Source organism: Pagrus pagrus, assembly GCF_965226575.1.
Source record: "Pagrus pagrus genome assembly, chromosome: 6".
Classification (NCBI taxonomy): Eukaryota; Metazoa; Chordata; class Actinopteri; order Spariformes; family Sparidae; genus Pagrus; species Pagrus pagrus.
The window spans coordinates 24,387,229-24,411,514 of NC_140190.1; the positions used below are offsets into that span (position 1 = coordinate 24,387,229).

The following is a 24,286-nucleotide window of genomic DNA, read 5'->3' on the forward strand; positions in this document are numbered from 1 at the left end:
CACCAAGCCCTTAACCCATGTGATCCCAACTATTACCATTTCTCTTTGAGTTTGTGAAAATATTGTTGTCTAGAGCAGAAATAATTTGTCGATGAATCGTTAAGTCATCACAAAATGTATTTGCAAATATTGCAATAATTTATTTAATACCTCTGCCAAGGAGTTTATGTTTTCAACTGTGTCTGTTGGTTAGTTTGTTGGTTTGTCAACAGGCAGCATTTCCACAAAGCTGGGCTGAGGATGGGTCTTGGCCCAGAATAGACTTCATTAACATTAGGCGTATTTAGGTGGCTGGTATCTATGCATCTAGGGGATTTTAAACATTTTTTTTTTTATAAAGGGGGGTCTTTCTCCAGTCGCTATAGGTAACAGATAGGGGTAGAAACCTGCAGCTACCTACAATGTAAATAATGGGGATTCAGAAAGGTAACAACAGTGGTTAGGCTTGATTCAAGTAAAGGTGACAGTTGGGCCTTGGTGGAGGTATGCACTCTACTGAGTGCCACTCTAGTTGTTTAAACATTCCATAGTCCTAACCTCTCAATTGTGAGTATTTGCTTTTCTTTGTCTTTTTTCATAATAAACTGAATATTTTTTTTGAAGATGCCACATTTGATGGCATCTAATATTTTAAACTCTAAATGATTAATAGGCAAATCACGATAGTAACCAGCAGATTAATCATGATCATGAAAGCAGTTAATTACAGCATAATGGTCTCCTGTAGTAGTCTTCTATTGTAGTCATTAATTAGAAAAGGTTTGACTGTGTTTCTGAGAAATCAACAGCCTCCGTTACTATTCCAAATGCAACAGTGCCAGCAGAAGATGCATATCAGACCTGTGACAATCTGAGAAAACTTCAACTTTACAGTCTAAAAGCAATGTAATGCCTCATAATCAATTCATTTATTTAAAAATTGACCAAAATCACAAATTCAAACTGCTGGACGTCTTAACTGGATTCTACAAAGTTTTAATTTCCCACTGACTGGATGTGTCTGACAGCAATGCTTCTTGGGTTTTTTAGTTGACTTACTCATTATTTTTTTTATGTACGCTGTCATTGTATCTCCTTTTTTCTTTTTTTTTTAATCAAAGAACTACTATTTTCATACACACTCATTATGTTTCATGAGAATCAAATGATAATCTAGGCCTTAAAATGGTTCTAACTGCTGGTCAACTAATACTCGATGCTTAACGTGCAGAAACAGTTACACATATTGTTTTGGATATATTAGCATCAGATACATTTGCAGTGTTCAGCATGTCTGAAGACTAAACAGTAGTTTGGTTTGAAAACGTTTTGCACAAAAGAGGATGAAATGATGCAAAGCCAGCACCTCTGTGACAATGTTTCTGCATCATCATTTTCATCTGTTTATTATAATTGATCAAATGCATCAGAATAAGTGTTATCGCCAAAATATCAGTATCGATGCTTACAAATGATTTGTATTGCACCTTTTATCTTACCTTGAACTGCTGGTGAAGGCTCAGGCCTAGTAGCCATGGATATGTCCATCTGCTGTCGTGATTGGTTAAGCGGTGATGACATCATCACAGGAAATACAGATTGGGGCTCAGGATTATCCACCATATGGTTGGTGCCCTCGTTGATGACCACAGCCTCGTCCCTGAGATGGAGGCATGCGAGTGATGACGTTGGGAGATCGTTGTCCTCCGCTCTGAGCTCGAAACCCTCCTCTGCCATTTTCACAACATTGACTGAATTGTCCTGCTAAGTTTTGTTAAGGTGCTGAAGTAGCAGGATGGTAGGTGCCACGGTGCTGATGATCACATACTATCAGCTTATACTCATGGCTGAGGATAGAGAGGGTGACGGTGCAGAGTTCAAGGTTGCCCTGTGTTGTGGAGGTAGAGCATGTTCCTCAGCCTGAACCCACGGTTTAACCTCATCACAGAGCAGAGCGATGACATTGCCAGTAGATCCTGAGTTTTTACTTTTATATACTCAGTCAGAATTCTCTATAGTCGAGCACTTTTCTGCTTCACAGTCATTCGCTTAAAGGGCTTCATACCTGGGAGCTACCCAGAACAACCACAGTTGGTTTCTGAACAGCTGAGTGCCTCCCTCATAGACACCCTGACACTATTTATTGAGCTGTAAACCCACTGGAGAGTGACGGACTGGAGCACGACTGTCGGATTTCTTCCTCAAGGACTCATGCTTCATTTCATATCAGAAAACCTAAAACAAAAAAGGCACAAAGTTTCAGATTCAGTGTGATAGAAATGGGAAAATATGCACTTTTTTGCTTTTTTTTTTGTTTTGTTTTTTTGCATGCTAACATCTGGCCATATAATAGAGTTATATATCTGCACTAGGGCTGCACAGAATCATTTTAGCATCGACTTTCGGAAAAGGGTTTTTCCTTTGTGATTTAAAATGAAAATGTGCACAGTTCTCATTTTCCATGACTAATCTATAAGAGAAGTCAGTCTAATATTAGATAATTGGAAACATGCGAGATGGTTGCTTGTGAGAAACATTCATTGATCATTATTGATCAATTTATGAAACAAAGCAGGGCCTATGATTAATAATTTCCAAATCAAGTTGTCTAATGAAAATTCCTCTTTTATCATATGGCAATATATATTGCAGAAAACCAAAATATTGCAATGTCAATTTTTTCCCAATGTTGTGCAGCCCCAATATGCACTGTTTGACAACTCTATCCCCTATGCTGATACATGGCTGTTATTTTGTTATTCAGGACAGTTGAACCCTTATCTATTAACCCTTCATGGTCCAGACTTGCTGCCCAGAATGCTAATGCTCAGTAATATTTTATTTTAACCTCTGGCATTGTCAGTACTTGTAGGGCTTGCTGCAAAACAGGTTTATATAAAGTAAAAAGTCAACCAGCAGAAATGTTTCCATAAGTTTAATATGGTGTTTCATATCCATTTACAAATCTGGTTGTATTAGAACATTGTGGGCAATGCTTCAAATAAATCAGTGTGAATGCTTTATTGCAACATTGGCTTTTTAAATTATGTTTACAGGATAAAGTATTTTGAATTCTTAGCTTTGTAATCCACTGAATTAATAAGTAACATTCCTGTCTGGGTTTGTGTTCCATAAATAGTTTCTCAATTGATTTGCCAGGAATTTTATCACATGACAGTGTACATCTATTTTAGGGCTGAAAAATATTTAAAGGTCCAGTTTGTAAGATAGCTGATTGTTCTCAGTCCCAACTCGTTAAATACTGCTGGTTGATGGCCGGCCCGACCTACCTACCCAAAGCATCAGTGTTTGACGAGTTGGGAATGGGACTCAACAAACGACCTTACAAATTGGGCCTTCACATCAAAATCACATTGCGATTATTTTAACAGATATTATGATACAAGTCAAGTTAATTTCACTGAAAAATATATGATGCGATGATGGTGCGATATTTGATGGAGTGTGTACCAAACAAGCATGATCTCTTATTGCTTACATCTGGAGAATACAATAAGCCTGGCTACTCTGTGGCACCACAGTGCTTCATTTGTAAAAGCATGTTGTGACACATTTTACCTTAATCAAAAAATTGCATCTCCAATGAATTTAGTGTTGCACTTGACAACATTGCGATTTCAATAATATTTAGATTAATTTGCAGGCCTGATCTATATCTACAATTATACATACTGTAATGTGTTTGAAGACTATCACCCACTCTTAATGTTCACTGTGATCAAGAGGAGCAGGTTATTTGCAGACCAAGCTGTATGCAGAGGCTGGTTATATCATGCAGACTATGTGAATAATCATGATCATTCTGTGTTTTTTTAGTTTTTGGTCCAACTTGTGAGAAATTCCCAATACAGTCATCTATCAGAGCAAAAAGCTGTGCCACAACAAGTCTCAGAAAATATTTTTTGAAAATGCAAGGTTAATTTGGGAATGAAGTTTCTGCTGTCTACACAGCAGACAAGATCTGCTCTGACAGAAAAACTGGAATCATGTTTAAGCAGATTCAATGTAACACTCAAAATTATTTTGCTTCAGCACTTGACCTTATTTGTCCCAGTATCAACATTTACCATCCTCACCATGTAGTGATGATCTGCACTAAAATAAATTCTCTCACAAGAAGACTCAAGAATATCTTTCCCTGAACACATTCATTTTTACGAGTGTTGCCCTTGAATGTAGACGGAAAAAAAGTCATGTCAAGTCCAAGAGGGTGTGGGATATTACCGTTTATGATTTCACGGATTTCATGGGATTTTACCTTTTTGAGAAGTCTGTGTAAACTATTTTTTATATAATGACTGTGTGGTTATATCATGAAGCCCATTACATGGTAACGAATTTAGGGGGACTGTGGATAAATCCTCTTCCTCTCCTAAGCATTTGGGATTAGTCAGCGGTTTATTATCCTCCTATACCCTTTACAATATGATATCCTATTGAAGGGATGTGAAGTAGGGGTATCATCCAGCTGCTTTACAAGAGTAAACTTTATCTAAATTTATTGAAATGAAAGATCAGATTTTTCTGTTAACATGATTGATCTGATCCTATCACAATGGATAAGGAAACAGAAAAACAAGAGTTCATAGTTGCTGGAACGCTCAACTGAGATAGAAAATAAAAACGGTAATCTCTTTTGGTTTCACTGACATGCAATTTTTTACTTCTAAATCTGGACAACTTTATACTTTCAGTGTCAATCTAAAATGCCAGAGGTATTGAAATGTTTAAAAAATACTGATTATAGTTGGTGTTGCATTCTGTTTCAATAAACAAAGCGGTTGTATCAAATTTTACTGAGTGATGCAACACTGCAGACCAAAAGTCGAGGCGTTGGAAATGGCGTCGGCATCAAAATACTTAGAATGGTACGCAGCCATCAAGTCTTCACGGCTCGATGTTCACGGTACATTGTGTCCAGTTCTTGTTAAGGTGAAACGAAATAATAAACAATTTAAAACAAAGACCTGCGATCTTTATCTGATTAGTCTTGTGCCTTGTATACTTGTGTCCAGTACCCATTGGACGACACACAGCTAGGTTATCCCTCAACTCAAGTCATTTATAACATTTTTGGTAACCATTAATGCTGCTATCAATGTTTGCAAAAAAATTAAAAAAGTAAAAAAATAAAAGTGCCGTCCCAAACTACGTTGTGTTTTAATGATTCAAACAATGTCAATGGTGTTTGCTCTGATGTCATGCACCGTTATTGGATGGTGGATCTATTACGAAACGCGAAGTTGGAACATAAAAATCTTGAACCTCCAAATCTATTACGTACGTTGCACTGAGCAGCAGCGCTCAGCAGAAAATGTCATATACTTTCAACGAGTGTTTGGCAATTGAAAACGTCAATCCACCATACAACAGATAATGCTGAAAGTATTTAGTTTGCCAATGATGACTGTCCTACAAACATGTCTTCGTTAATTCGGTTGTATTCTGTTATCGATCAGCGTTGCATTCCATAAACAGGATGGCTGATGTACGCCATATTTCCCCAACGCCTTTAAGCTTTCCATCGTCCCATACCTAAGCTTGTAATGACGAAGAGATATGAAGGCTGAACATGCACAGAACTTTCAAAATGGCAACTTCTGATGTAGATAACAGCCTGAAAAAATTAAACATCATCAGGAAACTCAGCAGGACGGGACAGTACGCACCTACCTGGGCCAAGACAGAAGGGACCGGACGGCAGGGGAAGCCAACGTTTCATCGACATCCATGAAGCGGTGAGGAGACGTGGCTGGACGCACACGTGGCTCAGCTCAAACCAACCACAGGCCTCGGTCCTCACGCCATCCTGTGTCCCTCCACCCCCCCACTCCTCCTATCCCGTACTGTCTCTCCCCCTGTGTCCTCCATCTTTTAAAGATCCTCTCAATTTGGTGGTTGTCCGTCCCCTCCGAGTGCCACATTTTCCCACGATGCCATTCCTGCGGGTATTTCCTCTCTTCATCTTCGATACACCTCATGTCTTCATGAAAAATAAAGCTTTTCCAAGACAATTTCCACTTTGTTTTTACTTTCACATGCTATGTTCAAGAAAAAAAACAACTCCAGTCATCTGTGCGGTGCAGTATAAAACAAATCTATAAAAACATATATAAGTATGAAAAAAATCCATAAAAATGGTGTAGGTTTAAGAGCTTAAGCAGGTGAAGGAAAAGCAAAAGTAAAAGAGCAGCACTACTCTTCGCACCGTAACTCTTTTTCACAGTTTGAGAGCTCAGTGTGGCTGCACAGTGGGGGGACAGAGGCATGAGAATGAGTCGGTGGGAAAAAAAACTCTTATATAAATAAATAAGGGATGCCACTGTTGCTATACAGAGCAGGGGGCTTAGTGGTCTCCTGAAATCTGATTGGCCGGCCTGTTGCCATGTGCTCGGGAGTCAGCAGAGATGCTGCTAACAAATCAAGGAAATGTTCTAATATTAGACTGTATGTATCTAGGCAGCGGGAGCCCCTGACCTCTCAACTCCGCCAGCGTTACGTTCCACTTCACAGATCAGCATAATGAAAGAAGTGGTGTGGAAGTAACTGGTTAAAAAAAATGTTACGCCACTGTAGACAAAACCGCAGACACAGCCTCCCACCACCACCACCACCACCACCACCACAACTGCCTCCATGATATCCCAGCCAGTAGAGTTACAAAACAGGCAGAGATGGAGAAAACAGATTCATCTTGTGGTCGGGATTCTGATATTCATGAAATTCCAATGCATGTTGTGATTTCTCTGCATTTTGGTTTTCTGGACATACAGCTTGTGAAATAGAGTTTGTTATTAAGGTGAAATTTACAGTAGCTCATGAAAACCGCCTATTTCTTGTGGTCTTGCAGGTTCTGCTGTAATAAAGTAGGTCCCTGCATTAAAATTTAAACAAATTGCAACGAGTGAGCAGTGAAAAAATGCATTTTTAAAGCATGCTGATGCTATTTTCCCTTATACTTTGCATTTGTTATACATTTTCCGCACATTAAGCTGTCTTCAGATCAACTGATTTTACATGTAGTTCCATCTCTTTAATTTGAGGTCATAGCTTCTGGCAGTACATGTCCAACACATTCATCATCATGTATTTATCTGTTAATTATTTGTTTGTACATTTTTTAAAACACATTGACAAACTTGATTATGTCATATAAATGGATTTCACAGGATCCCAACATGCGATATTATAGAGCCCTGTAGATTTGTGCAGCTTTTATTCTTCTATGGCTCTTACGGGAATCAGGCATAATACATTTCTTAAATATCTACTCATAAGGCTTGTATGATGTTATATTTGTAAGGAGATGCAGATTAGATGTTTGGGATGGTTCTGATGTTGTATGGATGACTTATCTGGGCTGGTGAATTTTGTTTTGTATCCTATTTTATTGATCAATTATACAATAACTGAGACATAAATCAGTATGTATAAGAAGTCTTAGTAAATGAATAGATTATTTTTGTTCTATTTCAATGTTATGTTAAAACATTAAGAAATCATGACAACATTATTAAAATGACAGATATTAGATAATGTTGATAGCTGCATCCATATTTCTTATCACATCTAAATCTGGAGCTTGAGAATTTGTAAACATTTCTTGTTAAACATAAAGAGGAAAGCAGGGAATCACATTTTTCACCTCATTAAGCTCACAGTATACACAGATCCTCTCATCTCCCACCGTCGTATGGATGCATCATCCGGTTGTACGATGTCATGAAAATATACCATTTCTTATCTGTTATTTTAAAACGGAGATTATACTTAAGGTTTTGTTTACATTTATTACAGATTATGTTTTTGATAATCTCATAATTACTGACTTTATTTACAGATGATTTGGTTATCTCTCCGCAGTGATGGTCTCAAACAGCTGTTGAGTAAGTGCTCCTGATGCGGTGGTGACTGAGGCATCAAATTTAATGGTATGTTAATTAGATGTAAAGAGGTTAGAAATGTGATGTTTCCACAAATCTGCTTACCAAGCTTGTAAATACGTTTTACATGTTCAGCTGATGGTGGGGCTGTTATACAATAACTGCCTGTATATGTGCAGCTATATGAGAGATTTTTAGGACCTGTCATGGGTATTTCTGAAAACAAACATTTTTGTCTGCATTTTGGCATTTTATACGCAGGGAAACAATGTTTTTGGTCACTGAAAACAGACCTTTTGCAAAACTCCTCCGAGGATAAATGCTGTATATATAGAAACTATGAAACAGAGATTTTTGGAAATGATGACGCAGGAACACACGTTAGGGATATTGGGATATGGGTGCAAATATACCTGTGCATGGAATAAAAGTCAAATGAAATATGTTTCATTATTTTTGGGGAACAAAAAAAAAAATCACAAAACACAAAATAAAAATTCAATATGTGACAGAATAAACAATCAAGTGAAACAGTAAAATATCCATCAATGCCTACCTCATTTTGAGTAGTGTATGTGTTATGATATTGGATTGTTTGAGTTTGTAAGTCGACGGAATGGATGTTATATGTTTATATTTAGAAAGGCACAAACGGACATTGATAATACAGTGGTGGAATTGAGACAATAACCGCTGTTTATAATGTTTTGCTGACAAAATAGCATTATTCAGGAAGATTCTGTAAAGAGATGTCAGGTTTCACTGCCTTGCTTATAGTATTTTCTGTGACTAAGCAACTGACCACAGTTTACAATCTGCTCCTGTTTACAGTTGCACACGCCTGCCCAGTGTACGAGGCCATACAGCCATGGGATATGCGTTTTCAGGTGTGTTTGTAAAGACAGAGATTACATCCGAACATTTGGATGTTTGGATGGAGATCCATTTTTTTTTTAAAAAGAAAACTGTTTTGAAAAATACCCATGTACATGTGGACATTATATCAAGGACAAGCATAGACAGGAATAAGAATAGATTCATGTTTTTATTTTCAATGTAAATTTGCATTGGAAATTGTACTTGAAGCACCATTACATGAATTGATTTCACAGTCCAGAATACATTTAGTCAGTATGGTTTGTATGTTACACATCCCCCAAAACAGCTGCTAATGAACTTCAAACTCTTCATTTCATACAATCCATATTACATCTGTAATATAACATTTTTATACTACATATTGTAAGGTTGTGATATCGACTCATTCATCATGCAAGTATCCACGTTTTTGTATTTGTTCTACATATAGAGAGGACACTATCTCATCATATTTATCTTGTTGCTATGGCTGCTGGTTGAGAGATACCAAACATAATGTCTTTGTATGCCCACAATGACAAATAAAATGTCTCATCTGTTGTCTTTTATCACAGTTGAACTTTCTGCTGACGTAAAAAAATCTCTTCACTTCCGCATTGTGAGGGCAAGAAACTCCTTCCTGGTTTCGGAATTATCATTAAATGATCCCAACATGACACTTGTAACAGTACTGGCGTTCATCTTCTGCACTCCTCTCATCACCATGCACATGTGGCTGAAAGACACAAGAAGGAAAATGTGGAAATCACTGTGAATCTTCAAAGGGCAAGTCAGTGATTTGCACTGAACCTATTAGATTTAAGAAATAGGAGGTAAGACGCAGGATAAATGTAGGTGCCGTCTAAACTGTGATCCCAGTTTCACGTTCTTTTAATGTCTTGCTTGCAAATATGTCTGACAATACCTAAGTAGCTATGATAAAGTTAAATACTTCAATTTAAAGAGATTACGAAAAAAACAAGTTCAAATATTTTTCTGTCTAATTTGGAGGAAATAAAAGCAAAATACTCACACAGCCTCAATAACCACTGCCACTCCAGCAGGCTCCAGTGCCTCAGAGATGGCTGAGGCAACCTGTTTGGTTAGACGCTCCTGAACTGCAGAGAGTTGCACATAAAATGTCACAAATTAAATTGAACATATGATTACAAAGAAATACATAATAGTATTCAGTATTAAAGCATTAAAGTCGTTTTTACCTTGAAGCCTTCTGCTGTAGATCTCGACAATTCTGAAAAAATAAACACAAAGAGAATGTAACGTACGTGTGCGTGCATGAGTGCGTGTGTGCGTGTGTGTGTGTGTGTGTGCGTGCGTGCGTGCATGCGTGCGTGTCTTCCAATCACCCACCTAGCAAGCTTACTGAGTCCAACCACTTTCTTGTTTGGGAGGTATGCTATGTGAGCCTGGAACATTCAAACAAAGTATGATCAATGTATTTGTTATCTAATATATATTTCAATATGGTCTATAATACATGATAGATCAGAATAAAAGTGTCTGTAAGTAGTAGACATGAATATCATCAATTTATTCAAGCTGATCACAGATAAATTGGTATTGTGTAGATGTCAGCTGATGATTAACAGGAATTTGCAGTACAAACATCCCAACGGTATGTTTGAAGAAAAAGTGCCACCATGACTTTTATTAAAAAGAGATCACTGATTTGTCACTAACAAACTTATGTTTTATATAAAAAACAAATTTAGGGGATCCGTATATCTTTATCTTAACAATTTAATATTATCCAGTACATTTTTATCAAATATCCATATTGGCCTAATATAATGATTGGCATCTAGGGTCTAAGGACATAGGGTGTCACATAGCAATGTGATTTGTGATATTAGGCTATAATAAATAAAAATGACTTGACTTGAATTCAATGACCTCAAATAATTACCTTGCCAAAGAAGGGCACCAGGTGATGTTCACAGAGAGAAAACAGGTCGATATCCTTGACAATCACCATCTCGTCATGGTTTTCATCAAATATAGCATCGTTTAAGATATCTGTGGATTAGATATTCATTCTATGTCATACTGGAGCAAAGGATGATATAGAAAGTGACAGAATGACGGACTGTTTTGATTAACAAATCAGAAATGAGACCCAAGACAAGCTTTAAACATATGGCAGTGCTGTAGGGTAGTCACAGAATGTATTATAGTCATCAAAATGAACTTTGTCCTTTTTATTTTCAAAATTAATATGGAAAGTGTCAGCACTACTGAAAGTTTTAAGTAGTTTTCAGTTTCAAAAAGAAAAAAAGTATCCTTACCTTGGGTTGTTTCTTTGTAGCCTTTAGTGAGGAACTGCATGGCTTTGGCAGCACGTAGTGGTGTACGTAGAAGGCCCTCCCGCTCGACGTCTTCTCCAAGCTTGCTCAATACGGTGGTATAGGCTTTCTCAATGTGAGCAAGCTTGTCTGCGCCTACAGAGTCCTTGGAGTCCTCTTTGTGCAAATCCTTATGTTTAGACTCGATGCACATGTTCTGATACTCAGCAGCTTCTCCGTTCTTTGCTGAAGCATGGTGGTACTCCATTCTGGCTCTTTGCTCTACTTTCAGTCAGAGATGCTGCAGGATACAATAAGACAATCAGCCGTTGGCTCAGTGAACTCAGTGAGGACATCCCCTGTTTTTAAAGCTTGATGTGGGGCCCTCAGGGAACAGCATCACAGGAGCAACTGACCACATAAATCAATTTCAGATTCCCTTGCGTTAACTGCCATGGAGCAGCATTTGACTGATCCTGTGATTTGAGTTTATACCTTGAAGTCAGTTGCCCTGATGGGATGTCACAGAAGGCTTGAATGCTTGGAATAACCACCACTCGTATGCAAGCCTTGACGTGCCTGGACTATCCCACATTTAAAACTATACGAAAGACGGGGGCACTCATGGAAATAAAGCTTTATTGGATATAATAGGAATAAGATGAAATATAAGGAATACAGACAAAAAAACATAAAAAGCCTAATTCTAATAGAAACGGGTGACGGAGAGCTACACTGATTACTTGGCCAGGCCGATCTCAGCCAACAAATGTTCTGCATGATATGTCACAGAAAACAGTGTTCATACTGGCCACTGAGTGACAAAAGAAATATCATGTGTCATTTAGATACAGTGTTTGCATGTAATTACAGCTCTAAAATGTCCCACTTAGCAAATATCTTGGTAATAATTGAGGAACGAAAATAGCACCGGCCACCAGTGTAGTGCTGCTGAGATATGCAAGGTGGTGGTAGATTTGATTCACTCACCAGCCATAAAGAACAGATGAAATTTGAACATTCACTATCCATTTGGCCGGTGGACAATAAAGTAAATCTTGCACTCTGGTAACAACCGTCAGAAATGGCTATCAGCCAACATAGAAAATACATTACAGAGGAATTCCTGTATTTTGAAACCGGGCCACGTTTTTAATTGGTCCAGTAGATCGACCTCAGCTGACAGTCGTAACACAACTGCAATGGCTGCAACTTAATCCTTAGAGGCAATTCAGTTATCTTGTGGGACACCTAGAATAACGATCTCAGTCTGTCAGTGGCAAAAACAAGCAGCTCAGTGGACGTAGCTTTGATGGTCAGAGTTGCTTTTGATAAGTATAATTCATTTACACACTAGATTATGTTAACATGGGGCCCACGTCTGAAAAATACTGGAATTCCCCTAAAATTGTCTCATTCTTAAAGTGCGGATCCTTTAGACGAGGAATTAACACATTTTATGCTTTATTGTTTACCCTTTTCTACACTTATCACGGTTACCTAACAGTAAGAAGGTCTTGAAGCAGTTTATATTCAAACACTCACATTCAAACCCAAATTCAGACAGTAGGTCAACCTTGATCAGTATAAACGCCTGTGACATGGATGGACTAGTCGCCTCGTTGGAAAAAACACAGTCTAAATTGGGACTTACACTTTGAGGGAAAATTCTTAGCCCTGCCTGACAGATTATAGATCACATTTAAAGTGTGAGCAGTTTGCATAATACACAATTTAAGGGAAACTTTTAATGTGAAACAATTACAAATCTTTGACACACAAAAAAAACGGTTGAAGGAACATCTTCTGCCTGCATGATAGCATTTGTAGCGAAAGCTCAGTCAACTCAGAAGGTCTGGGTTGAGTCTTGTCTTTGTGTTGCTACCAAAAAGATAATGAAATTTGCACATTTGTTTTACATTATTACATGGTTTGTGTATGGCATGTGAGTTTTGGTTTCAAGGAAGTAGAACTTTACCTCTTTTCCCTCCAGTAATCTGAGAAATTGGGGCAAGTTTAGAATAAATTCATCTAAAAATGTATAGATGTTGTCCTCTTCTTCACACTTTTACATTTGTAGAATTGATATTATCGGTTATTGTATCGGTATTGGCTACAACAAAAGGAGAAAATTAGCTATCAGCCCTAAAATTCCACATCAGCGGATCTCTATAATTTACGGTTAATACCAAAATTTAGTTCCAATGCAGGAGTAGTATGATATTGGGGTGTGGAGGTCAGTCTGGTGGACGGATGGACAAAGTATAGAGTTTGACTCCAGAGCCCTGGGACCACTTATCACGTCACACTTGAGCATCTTATTCAACACGAGACCGACCATCATCCTGCTGACTGTCTTGTGCTTTGGAAGAATGCTGCTATCGACTCACTTGTAATACATCAAGATGAACTCGGGGCCATAACCATTTTTATTAATCATGAATGAACTCACTGGTTACTTTAGGATTTGTGGTTTCTATTTGTCCTTCATGTTCCTCTATGCCTCTGTTTTTATTAATGAAACGCATTTTAGGAAATGTGTCACCTTATGTCACAATTAAATTTTTTCGTATGGATCATTCAAAAATTATTATGAAGGATTTATCCTGGTACCACAAGCCTTTTTGTGATAGACTTGGTGATTTCAGTGATAACACTAATATAAAGAGTTAATGAGGAGTATTGTGTCTAACATACAGTATATAAAACAAAGTTTTATTTATTAGTCTCCTTTGAATTAATTAATTTAATGGGATGATCTTAAAAGGCATGCCTGTGTAGTCACACCTCAGGTTCAGTTAGCTGACTGTCACAATGCTGCCTTGACTAATGATGCTTAAATTAATTCCCCATGTAGTCCTAGAAACAGGGAATTTAAAAAAATTAATTAAAAGGACATTGTTAAGAAATCAGCTGCACTCAGTCATAAACCAGGAGGCATGTAATTGTGATGTCACCAGACAGGGCTGTGACCTTTTCAGTCTCATGGTCATCCTCCACACTGACTGTTATACATGTGTGTAAAGACAGGCATATTCCTAAATCTGCAGATTACACAGTTGTTGTCAGTCTGCTTCACAGATACAAGTCATCACATGCCCTGCAGTCAGTGTTTTTGCACAGTGGTCTGACGATCACTCTGGGATTGAATAATTTGGGGAAGTGGATTTGTGGTTTAACCAATTTGAAGGATAAATTCACCTAAAAATGAAAATTCAGTTTTTACCTTCTCACCTCCATGCATTTTGAAAGTCAGTTGAAGTTGCATAGTCCACAAAAAATATTTTAATTAAATACGTTTGATTTAATGATTTCAATGTATTTTTTTATTTTACCTGGAAGATTCCAATTGAGATTCAGAATCTCTTTTAGAGGGGAGTACTGGCCAAGACAGCAGCATTAAAAGTTTCACATGCAGTTTAGGAACAAACGACGACTTCAACAACATTAAAAAAATTCCCATAAAAGAATAATTTTACTGACTTAAAATTGTCGCTTGGATTATGCCCAGTAATCTATATAGTGCAATTTTATGATTTTCTTGTCTTTCATTTGTCTTTTTAGATTTTAAAACAAGTCCCCATCTACTTCAGATCTTCAGGAGAATGCTGCAACGCTGTTGTGGACTCCAAAACTTCAGCCAACTTTCCATCTGCATGAGGATGAGTAGATAATGACTACATTTTCATTGCTGGGAGAACTTATCCTTTAATTCCTTTTATGCAAAAGGTCAGATTTCCATTGACGCCTGATGTTAAGAGGACACTCAAGTGGATTTGGTTCACTTGCACCCAGTGTTCACCTGTTATAAATATGGTGGTGCCTCAGGTTTCCAGCAATAACTTACTTACTAAGCAGGATTGTGATTTGGGGAAACATAAGATCAGATCAAATGGATAGAAATACTTCTTACTTATTCATTTAATTGCTTTAATGGTCACTTAGTAAAACTGTGAGTTTATATTGCTAGTGCTTCACCACAGGCTAGGTAGTAGGAAAGTGTAGGTAACCCACAGTGTGTGTACCAACTAATGTATCCAGTGCATAAGAACATCTTGTTTGTAAGAGATGGTCTATTTGAACTCCACACAACAGTTGTTTAGCATTAAAAAAAAACATTAATGACGAAACAATTTGTTTTGATCAACTTTTATGTAAATATGTTTATTTCAGACTTGAATATATTTATACGTATATATTTATATGAACATACAATGTGCAGACTATGAAGATGAAAAGGTTCACAGGTCAGTTAACCAAGGCAGGACAGAGAGGAAAAACTAGAGGGCAACACACACTGTTCTGCTGTGTCGTGTCATTTGATGTCCACAGTACACAGCAGGCATGCACATAGAAGTAGTCAAGGTAAAGTGGCCAGGGTGTGCCAATCCAGGGAGCTAATATAGTACATTTTCTGCAGTGTCGAAATTTACTGTAACAGAGTGAAGTATCTTGACACACATTGTTGTGTCAGTGTGTGTGCTTATGCTGGGAAATAATGGGTGCAGGTTTTTGGACGTGCATCATAAACCACCAGTGTGTGTTGCCCTTTACAGTAAAATATTAGTGGAGTGCAAATAATAAATGGTAAGGTCTCATCTCCTGTCACAGAAAAAACACACACTGGAGACCTCATTCAGACATGCTAGGAGCTCATATTAGTCAAGTATATAACATAACCACTTTTATGGAAAAATAATATTCTCATATTAACAATACTTATAAATGCAGGACATATTGCAATATATAAATACATATATATTTAAGTAAATTCCAGTGGAGCTTTTCACAGCTCAGATCCAGTTATGTTTGCCAAGCAGCCATGATCCTGTCAGTCTGAAGGCCAGGGCTTGTGGGGGCTGGTGGGGCTCCTCTGCTGGGCCTTTGGACTCCCCTGAAAGACACAATGTGAAGAACAGGGTTGGCTTTTAAATTGTATTAAAATAACTCATTATTCTGCAAATTATTCCATTTTTTTTAATAGTTTGAGGGCTTAAGAGGCATTCATTCTTGAGGGAAAGGGGACACAACACTGTACAATCACAAAATTAAGCATAGTAACTTCTTTATTACTGTTATTGATATATTAGTTTAAAAATGTACCGAAATTGACATTTCACATAATAGGAATTGGATCAATTTAATGTAAATGTTTGTATATAGCAATTAAAATACTCAATTGTCTACCCTCTGACAGAAAACACAATTCACTGGAGCTTGGTAGGACCTCTAGGGGGCAGCAGAGTACCTTCAGTCAGTGCTGCCCACACCCAAACTGAAGCTTGGACCGCTGCCGTGGAACTGATCCTACCCACTTTAAATACAAGAGACATTGCTCACTGTACAGCTATGTTGTGACTGTGACCTGCACAGACTTCAGCCAGCTTGAATGCCATGTCGCAGCAGATTTATAGCCTTTCAGCCTTGTGACCCAAAGACAGCTCTGTAATCTACAAAGAAAACTCCAAATGTTGATTCTTTCTTTTCAGGCTGTTAAACATGATAAAGACAGAGACGGGCAAGTCTAAATTTAAACTTGGGGAGATGTGGCTATAAGGTAGGTCAAATGTTGGGACTCTTCTTTTACATGACCTTTAAAAGTTACAGTATTAAAATTACTTACTTAATAAAACATTGTAGTCATCATGTCTGTCAAATTCACATGTGACAAACCCGTCTACTCAAAGGAGGAGAGGGTGTGAGGGTGGACTCACCACAGCAGTCTGGGTTTTAGCATAGTTCATATGGGCGTAGAGCAGCACAGCTGTGTCGTTGTGAGACGCCTCCAGTGCGATGGACAGAGCATTGCTGCCATCCTACAGACAGAAGAGAGAGAGAAACAGTTAGATTGAGTTCATTGAGCCTTAAAACACGAGAAGTTTCAAACTAGAACAGAGCGCTGAACTGTTTAGCATGGGCCAGATGATCAACATTACACACGCTTGATGTTCTTCCAGCCATTTCAGCACGCTCTGTACTACAGAACTATTACTGCCCTAATGTGTTACATCTCATGTGATGGATGTTGGGGCAGTGCTTCCATTCCCATCAATCAAGTCACTGTCATGCATCCTTGATTGGCTGCTAAACAAGCAGAACGTTCATCCGTCCTGCCTCTTCAGCATTTCTTTGTTTTTATAATTATACTTTCCCTGCTATTCCATCAAACATGTCAAGCAGGACATAACATAATGATGCGCTAATTTCGATCATATAAAACATATAATAAGGAGTAATATAGGTTTAATGATTGATGTCCGTAGTGAGAGTACATCCAAGAATTATTCTCCGGGATGACTGCAGCTTGTACTCCCCTTCACACAATCTGATATTGCTGCGTTGGTGTTGTTCCCTTATAATTAATGTTGCTCCAGGACCATAATTGCAACCGAGTATCCCTGTTTTGGGGGCACAGAAAAATAGGCACATGGGACAAGTTATCCTTTGTAACACGTATTAAATGTTGTGAAAGGGTCTATTTTAACCCAAACTATGTTTTCCTAAACCCAACCAAGCATTTTTGCTGTGTCTTGCAGGGGAGGCGGGGGCCTTTCAAAATGTTTTCCACCCCCTCCAAGTCCATCTCTCGGTCCAGCTGTGCTGCACTGAAACACAATCCTGGGTCTGCCGGCACTGAATGGCCAACTCATTCTGGCACAGATGTGAATGCTCAAATATCTGTCTGCCTGGCCTGTCTTCAAGCATCCAGACCAATCCTCTGTGAAATCACTTTAAAACACACGGCTGTGCAGATTAACCAGTGCGAGAAATGTCACAAGCAGCAATGAAAAGAGTTTTGTTTCAGGGTAAGATTTATGCTTACTGAGAAAAGTAAATGTTCCCACTGAAATTTGGTAGATGATATAAGTTAAGTGGTTGACAAAATCATCAGTCTTTTACAGTCTGGATCTTTCAGAGTCTAGTGCAAGAGCCTGCAGTGCATTGTGTCTGAAATCTACAAGTCTGCGGTTGTGAACAGAGGAGTTGTGGCTCTTTAATTCATCCCCTGGGGGCTTGTGAGTAGCCCTGTGATTGTGTTTCCTGTAAACAGCACTGATTTCAGGAGAAGGCAGATGAAACGAATCTGATCATGGCTCTTTAGCTCTCAGCCTTTCTTGCTAATGAAGAAAAACACGAAAGAAGAGAAGGAGAAAAAAGAGGTGACATGAAGAGGAAACTGCATGGACCTATTTCCCATGAGGAGCCGTTTCCTGAGCACAGATTAAGCTAAACCCCAGACAAGAAAGCGCTCAGATGTTTTCAGCAGTCAGAGAACAGCTGGCTTCATCTTTAAGCTCAGGGATAAGTTCCTGAAAGTGTCCCTTAATGACTGCATCAGCTGAAAAAATGCCTTACATTATCAACAATGGATATGTCGCAGCCAGGCTGTTCCAGGAGCAGTTTGACAATCTCAGCACGGCCATGTTCACTAGCACACATCAGAGCCGTGGATCCCTCATCATCCTGTACGTTAACGTCTGCACCGCACTCCAGCAGGGCCCGCACCATCTCCTGCCGCCCGTGGCTAACAGCTAGCATCAATGCTGTCTGGCCCGCCTGTAAAGAAAAACAATTATGTAATTTCTCCTAAGAAAATACAGTTTTTGAGAGCTTTTCATAATAGTTCTTTGTTCAGTGATGAGAAAATCTACATCTAAACTAGAATGGCAATCAGTAGAGTGCATACCCCCAACAGTTCGCTCTATCTACCAAATTATTCTCACTCAAAGAAACCAGCCACCTGAATACGCCTGATTTTTATCATCAAGATCAATGCATTATCTTCTGAGAAATTAACAAAAACGTTAAAGAAAGTGGAAAAAAAAGTCCTGGATCCACACCAAAAGTTAATGGGCTCTATTCTGGGCCGACCTGTGTAATTCTGCTGGTAAACCAACCAACCAACAAACGGACACAGGTGAAAACGAAACCTCCTTGACGGAGGTAAAAATAAAAATGAACACCTCCTAACAACACTGACTTACTGATATCGATCCTTTTGTTCCACTATCTGAAGCAGTGTGAATGAGCCAGTTGTTGACTTTAAAGATTAACTACGGGTGAAGCTTTTTTTTCCCCTTTACTTTTATTTATACGGGTGATGTTTGCCAAGCACACGTTTGTTTCTGTCTTTTAGCAGCACCTAATTTTTAAAGCCAAGTAAATTCCAATGCAGTGTAACCAGTCTCTCCTCTGAAACTTTGTATCTTAAGTGCTTCGCTTAGGAGCATTTAGTTCTTACGCAGCAAAAATGTATTTTCTCAACCCTGATTTTTCTTGTCAGTAATAAGTGACCTTCCCTTATCAAACCTGCTTCTCGAGTCCTGTAGGCTACTATTTCCCCTAAATAGTGCCCACTCCTATAGCCCGTTCATATATGCAGACTCAGATGCTGGGCCAGCAATAGGCTGCTATTCATTATAAATGGGACCTGGCGTTGCAGCCCCAGGCCACCCGCTGAGCTACAGAGACTTGAAAGGCACCCAGCAGCACTACAGGGGAAAGTTTACAAAGCCCCAACTTTGTGCAAATGTGCTCTGATGCAATGCAAGTGACAACAAGTGAGAGCCAATCACACTTGTTTTGATTCACACGGAAACCAAGGGTATGAAAGGGGCATCCTCGAAAGGCTCAGTGGTTCACAAGCAGGGATGAGTCCAGGTTCAACACTTTGTGAGACATGATTGTTAGGGGTGTACAACTATCCAAATCCATGGTTTGGTTCAGATCTTGTTTTTTCTTCTTTATTAAATCAACTAAATATTTTTTTACCTAAGAGTGGAATTTATCAATCTAGTCTGATCACAGTGCTTGGTAACACATTATAACCATCAGTAATAAATGGTAAATGTATAGTAAATTAAACTTTAGTTAATAGTTATTTGACTGTTAACAAACAATTAAATGCTTCATAAAACATTTATTATTAGGAAATTGTGAAGGTTTAGAAATATCAGTTGCAACTTTATGATGGACAATAATGTTTATAGTAGTACACATTATTTATTAACCATTTACAAAGTTTTATAATCATAAGTTGCAACTTTACAAAACATAATAAATAACTTGACAATAGTTTATAAAGCATTTCATTCTTTAGTTAATTGTTATTTCACTGTTAACAAAGTTTAATTTACTATAGATTTCCCATTTATTAATGATGGTTATGATCAAGTGTTACCCCAAAGCGTTATGAGTGTATCTACACCTTGTATTAACATGCGTTATTTCTTTATCCAGACAGGATATCCAGGTACAGACTGCATGTCAGTGCCAAGTGTAAATATGGTCTTAAAACAGTTCTGAGAGCAGTATAGATATGGAAAATGATGCACTGTGCCAAAAAACAAACTTAAGGCCATAAAAAAGTTAATTCTCTAGAGTTTCTAGAAGTTTAATGATACTGGATTTCTGAAGACTCCACAGTCCAAAAGCTAAACTCAAAACACAGCAGAAAGGAGTACATCTTAAATTCCTGTCTCTAAAATTGCATTGCGTGCCTTGTGTTGTTCCCCGCAGCAACAATAACAAGCGCCAGTAATTGGATTTATAGCCAGTGATTCTATAAATTCTGAGTCCTGTGACTTGGCAGTGTGAGAGCCTGTCAGGCGCCGTGTCCGAACACATACACTACACAGCCTGATTAGATCACGCCAAGAGATAAAACCACTCAACTCAACAGATTCTCACAAATGACTTGAGTGTCATTTTAGGCTACACATTTCACTAACCCAATCTAACCCATTACCAATTATTCATCTGGTTCTGAATGCAGCAATTCATTACAACACAGGAAATGCCCCCAACATAACCTTCCCTGTTTGAATTAAACAGAGAACAAAGAACGACATCCTCTCTTCTTTACCGTCACTGGAACTAGCTGTAGGAATCAAATAGACATTCAATCAGAACTAGTTAAATGTCTTTCAGTGTTTCTGACATTCAAACACAAAAGCATTTGCAACAACAACACATTAAATCAGCAGGGAAAAGGTCAGTTTAGATAAAGTTTAGATTCAGTAAAGGAATGCTGCAAAAACTCATTATATCCAATAAAGTTATATTAACAGATCAGATTAGTAACTCAGTCACCTCAATTTGGCCGTCGTATGTAGAATTGATCCTATGTTTGGTTCTATATTGCTGCTTCTGCGTTAACAGTATAATGTCTCTAAATCAGATTCAATTCATTAAAGAAAGTCAGCTGAGCCATCATCAATTCTTTTAAGTGATAAAATGCTTCTGGTTGATGGAGCCCACAACTGATGCACAGAAGCTCTTTCGGACAGTCACATTTCTTCAGAGATTTATTTTATTTTTTAAAAGGATCAGTGTCTAAGATTTAGTAGCATCTATTTGTGAACACACCACCCCTTACCCTGCCCCATGGTACAGTAGCTGCTAAAAATGTGAAAGTCCCTCTTTAAAGCCGGTGTTTGGTTTATCAGTACTGGGCTAGTGTAGAAACGGCAGACTCCGTTGAAAAGGACCCATTCCCTCTGTAGATATAAAATTCTCATTCAAGGTAACAAAAACACAATTACTCTTAGTTTCAGGTCATTATACACTAATGAAAACATTAATTTTGAGTGTTAGATTTCTTTTCTGCCAATAGAGTCAGACAGGGATGACATTTTTGTAGGCTGATCCAGAAGTTCGCATCGCCTTGGTTCCCTCAAAAATGCTATGCTATTTTTCAGTTGGATTATTGCAGAAAATACAACATTATGATACTTACACATTATGTTCAGCAAGATAATCTTCACAGATGAACATATTTATAAAGCTATAGTTCTAAAGCTAATGTTAGGCTATGAACAAACTACACTGCGCCCTAATTTTACATCACCACCACAAAGCTTCTTACTACACTATACTATACACACTTAACTTAGAATAGTCCGCAGCTCAAGTCCACCTGTAAAGACGTACAAGACTCCGTGTTTGCCGTATTAATGTTTAATGTCCCGGACAACCTCCGTAGTCTCATTTAGCCACTTGTTAGCAACCGCCTTTTTAAAGACAGAAACGCTTTAAAATTCCCAAGTGGGGTGTTTACTGATGTGTTTTGTGTCATGTAACAAAACACGTGTTAACCACAGTCCTTATTTAGACATTTAACCAAAACCCCCTTTAAAATAAAACCCCATTGACGTTGAGATGACGTAACCTATTTCTGAGTTTTAGGATTTGTTCTTGAGCCACTCTATAGATCCTCCTAAATCTGACACACTGGACTATTAAACAGATATCTGTATCTTTGCATATCAAAATAAGTCAGTTTTTGTGGCACAAGCATTTTATTGCAAGAGAATAAATTGTCCCAATGTAACGTTCAACCTGTTATGTGCTGTTCCGAACAACAACATGAACATAGCCTGTTTACTGAGTACATGCTAGTACTAATATGTAATCTCTGTCAGGGTTTATCTTTCTTTTCTTTGACAGGCAGGACCTACATACCAAAAATAACACTCATAGGACAGGAATGAGCGCAGTAAAATTACTCCAGGAACACGGAGGAAGTAAGAGAGCAGTACTACAAGCACTACTTGAGGAGTAAACGACACACACAAGTGTTTGTGTCTTGTAAAACAGCTCTGTGAAGTGTGATGAACTGATTCAGACTTGCCTGGCTGGCCTTGGCGTTGACATTGCCCTGACCGAAGAGCTTCTTGACAACAGCCATGTCGTCCTCCTCCTTCACAGTAGAGAGAGCAGCCAGCATGATGGCAGTGTAGCCTGCCTTGTTCTGCTTATCCACACTGCACACACCTGGAAATATAGAGGAAAATAGAAATGCACATGAACATACACTAAGTTACCAGTGTATTGGGTACACCTGACCAAAACTAATGTAGTCTGATACGACAGGATTACAAACTGGATTTCTGTTGTAGCCTGTATGGTTTCATTCAGTAGTGTAGTGTGATTTATTTGGTCACTGACCTGTGTCCAGCAGAAGCCCCACCACACCGAAGTTGGAGTGGGAGACGCTGTAGTGGAGAGCCGTGTTGCCATTGCCGTCGGTCATGTTGACTACATGCTCCAGCAGCACTGACGACACCTCAGAAAATGCCATCAGGTAGTCTGAGACCCGCGCCGGCTGAGCCATCTTGGCGCTGGAGATGCGAAACCACTCGAGCTGAACAGTGTGGCTGCTGGAGAGCTGAAGGTGAGGGCATATGTTTTTATTTTCTTGATTAGTTGTTTGGTCTATAAAATGTCAGCAAATGGTTAAAAGAAGCTGGAATTAAAGCTGGAATCGAAGAATCTTGAATTTATGAAACCAATTAATTTATTATCAAAACAGTTGGGAGATTAATTTAATAGTTGACAACTAATCAGTTGCAGCTCTATCATATTTAAGTGTTAACAAATGAGCAAATAAGGATCTGTGTCAGCAGAGAGATAATAGTAAAGTTGTATCTTACTATTGCAACTTACCTACAACTTCCCTTAATTCAGAGAAGTTAAAACATATACGGTGTATTTTGGCAAGACTCCTGTTATTGTTACACGAAGCTCCTATTGTTTGTGATTAATGTTTGCAGGTGCTGTAAATATCCCTAAACAATAAAAAAAACAGTCCCACAGCTTTCATCAACCTAAAGTAATTAGGATTTTTTTGTTATTCCAATAATGAAGTGTTGAAGATAAATGATAAAATGGTTTGAAGAAGCATGCAGGAACGCACCACTTCCTTACTCTTCAGTGTTTTGATGTCATCGTTCAGGTGGTTCTTCATGATGAGACAGGCTTCACGCATCTTTGAGCTCAGCTCAAACCTATAATAAACAAAATCATTTGTGTTCAATGTTTCTGTATATACTGTATGTGGTTCGTATGAGGCTTTACATGATAAGACTTTGTAATGCAACATGATTTGGTAGCATTTATATATGCAGCACTACACTTTAATCATGACAATGTATTAACCTTTTTTTTTGTGGGCTCCTGAAACTAATAATCATTGTTGCGTAACGACATACTTCTCTTTCACAGCATCAGATGAATAATTTGTGGCTCTCAGGGTTTCCTCATCAGTGTCACTCTCATCCAAGTTGACGTTTCTCTCCTCTTCAGATGTCTCTTCCTCCAGAGCTGCCTCATCCTCCTCTGTGCTGTCCAAGCACTCGCCTTCCCCACTTTCAGAAGAACTCCCATCTTCCTCCTCTTCTTCCTCCTCCTCTTCTTCTTCGCTGGATGTAGATTCATACCTGGGAGACACAAATATTTACT

The 24,286-nt window shown here is 38.4% G+C and overlaps 3 protein-coding genes and 1 long non-coding RNA gene across 9 annotated transcripts in view; 1 reads left to right on the forward strand and 3 right to left on the reverse strand.

The window, feature by feature from the left end:
• The window catches only part of LOC311258654 (phosphatidylinositol 3-kinase regulatory subunit gamma-like), a 15,791-nt gene extending 10,056 nt beyond the window's left edge, over nt 1-5,735 (reverse strand). For 2 of the 3 annotated variants that reach the window (XM_084355142.1, XM_084355140.1), the window contains exons 1-2: nt 5,674-5,734; nt 1,479-2,214 (exon numbers count right to left, since the gene is read on the reverse strand). In XM_084355142.1, coding sequence (XP_084211268.1) covers nt 1,479-1,716 — 238 coding nt within the window. In that variant the 5' untranslated portion in view covers nt 1,717-2,214; nt 5,674-5,734. Of the gene's footprint in view, nt 1-1,478; nt 2,215-5,669 lie in introns of all 3 variants that reach the window. The other variant, XM_084355141.1, reaches the window with a different exon arrangement.
• The window catches only part of LOC311258656, a 26,838-nt gene extending 17,434 nt beyond the window's left edge, over nt 1-9,404 (forward strand). Inside the window, exons 3-5 of the long non-coding RNA XR_014622765.1 lie at nt 7,864-7,931; nt 8,715-8,770; nt 9,317-9,404. This is a non-coding gene — a long non-coding RNA (uncharacterized lncRNA). The remainder of the gene's footprint in view (nt 1-7,863; nt 7,932-8,714; nt 8,771-9,316) is intronic.
• Nucleotides 8,910-11,342, reverse strand: LOC311258655 (GTP cyclohydrolase 1 2-like). Its single transcript, XM_084355143.1, has 6 exons — nt 11,048-11,342; nt 10,669-10,778; nt 10,113-10,168; nt 9,962-9,993; nt 9,775-9,859; nt 8,910-9,477 (listed from the first exon to the last, which is right to left on the reverse strand). The coding sequence occupies exons 1-6, from the start codon at nt 11,310-11,312 to the stop codon at nt 9,348-9,350; spliced, it is 678 nt and encodes a 225-aa protein (XP_084211269.1). The 5' UTR covers nt 11,313-11,342; the 3' UTR covers nt 8,910-9,347.
• Nucleotides 11,343-15,161: 3,819 nt separating this feature from the next.
• kank3 (KN motif and ankyrin repeat domains 3) overlaps nt 15,162-24,286 on the reverse strand; it is a 43,440-nt gene continuing 34,315 nt past the window's right edge. For all 4 annotated transcript variants that reach the window (XM_084355138.1, XM_084355135.1, XM_084355136.1 and 1 more), the window contains exons 6-12: nt 24,037-24,264; nt 23,742-23,832; nt 22,994-23,213; nt 22,677-22,819; nt 18,401-18,601; nt 16,759-16,860; nt 15,162-15,938 (exon numbers count right to left, since the gene is read on the reverse strand). In XM_084355138.1, coding sequence (XP_084211264.1) covers nt 15,876-15,938; nt 16,759-16,860; nt 18,401-18,601; nt 22,677-22,819; nt 22,994-23,213; nt 23,742-23,832; nt 24,037-24,264 — 1,048 coding nt within the window. In that variant the 3' untranslated portion in view covers nt 15,162-15,875. The remainder of the gene's footprint in view (nt 15,939-16,758; nt 16,861-18,400; nt 18,602-22,676; nt 22,820-22,993; nt 23,214-23,741; nt 23,833-24,036; nt 24,265-24,286) is intronic.

Bases quoted from the DNA above. Each gene is read 5' to 3' on its own strand.
- LOC311258655 (XM_084355143.1), bottom strand. From the start codon at position 11,312: ATGGAGTACCACCATGCTTCAGCAAAGAACGGAGAAGCTGCTGAGTAT. The intron at 10,779-11,047 runs GTAAGGATACTT...TCTAATCCACAG, and splicing joins CTACAAAGAAACAACCCAAG to ATATCTTAAACGATGCTATA. The intron at 9,994-10,112 runs GTGGGTGATTGG...TTATTTTTTCAG, and splicing joins GGACTCAGTAAGCTTGCTAG to AATTGTCGAGATCTACAGCA.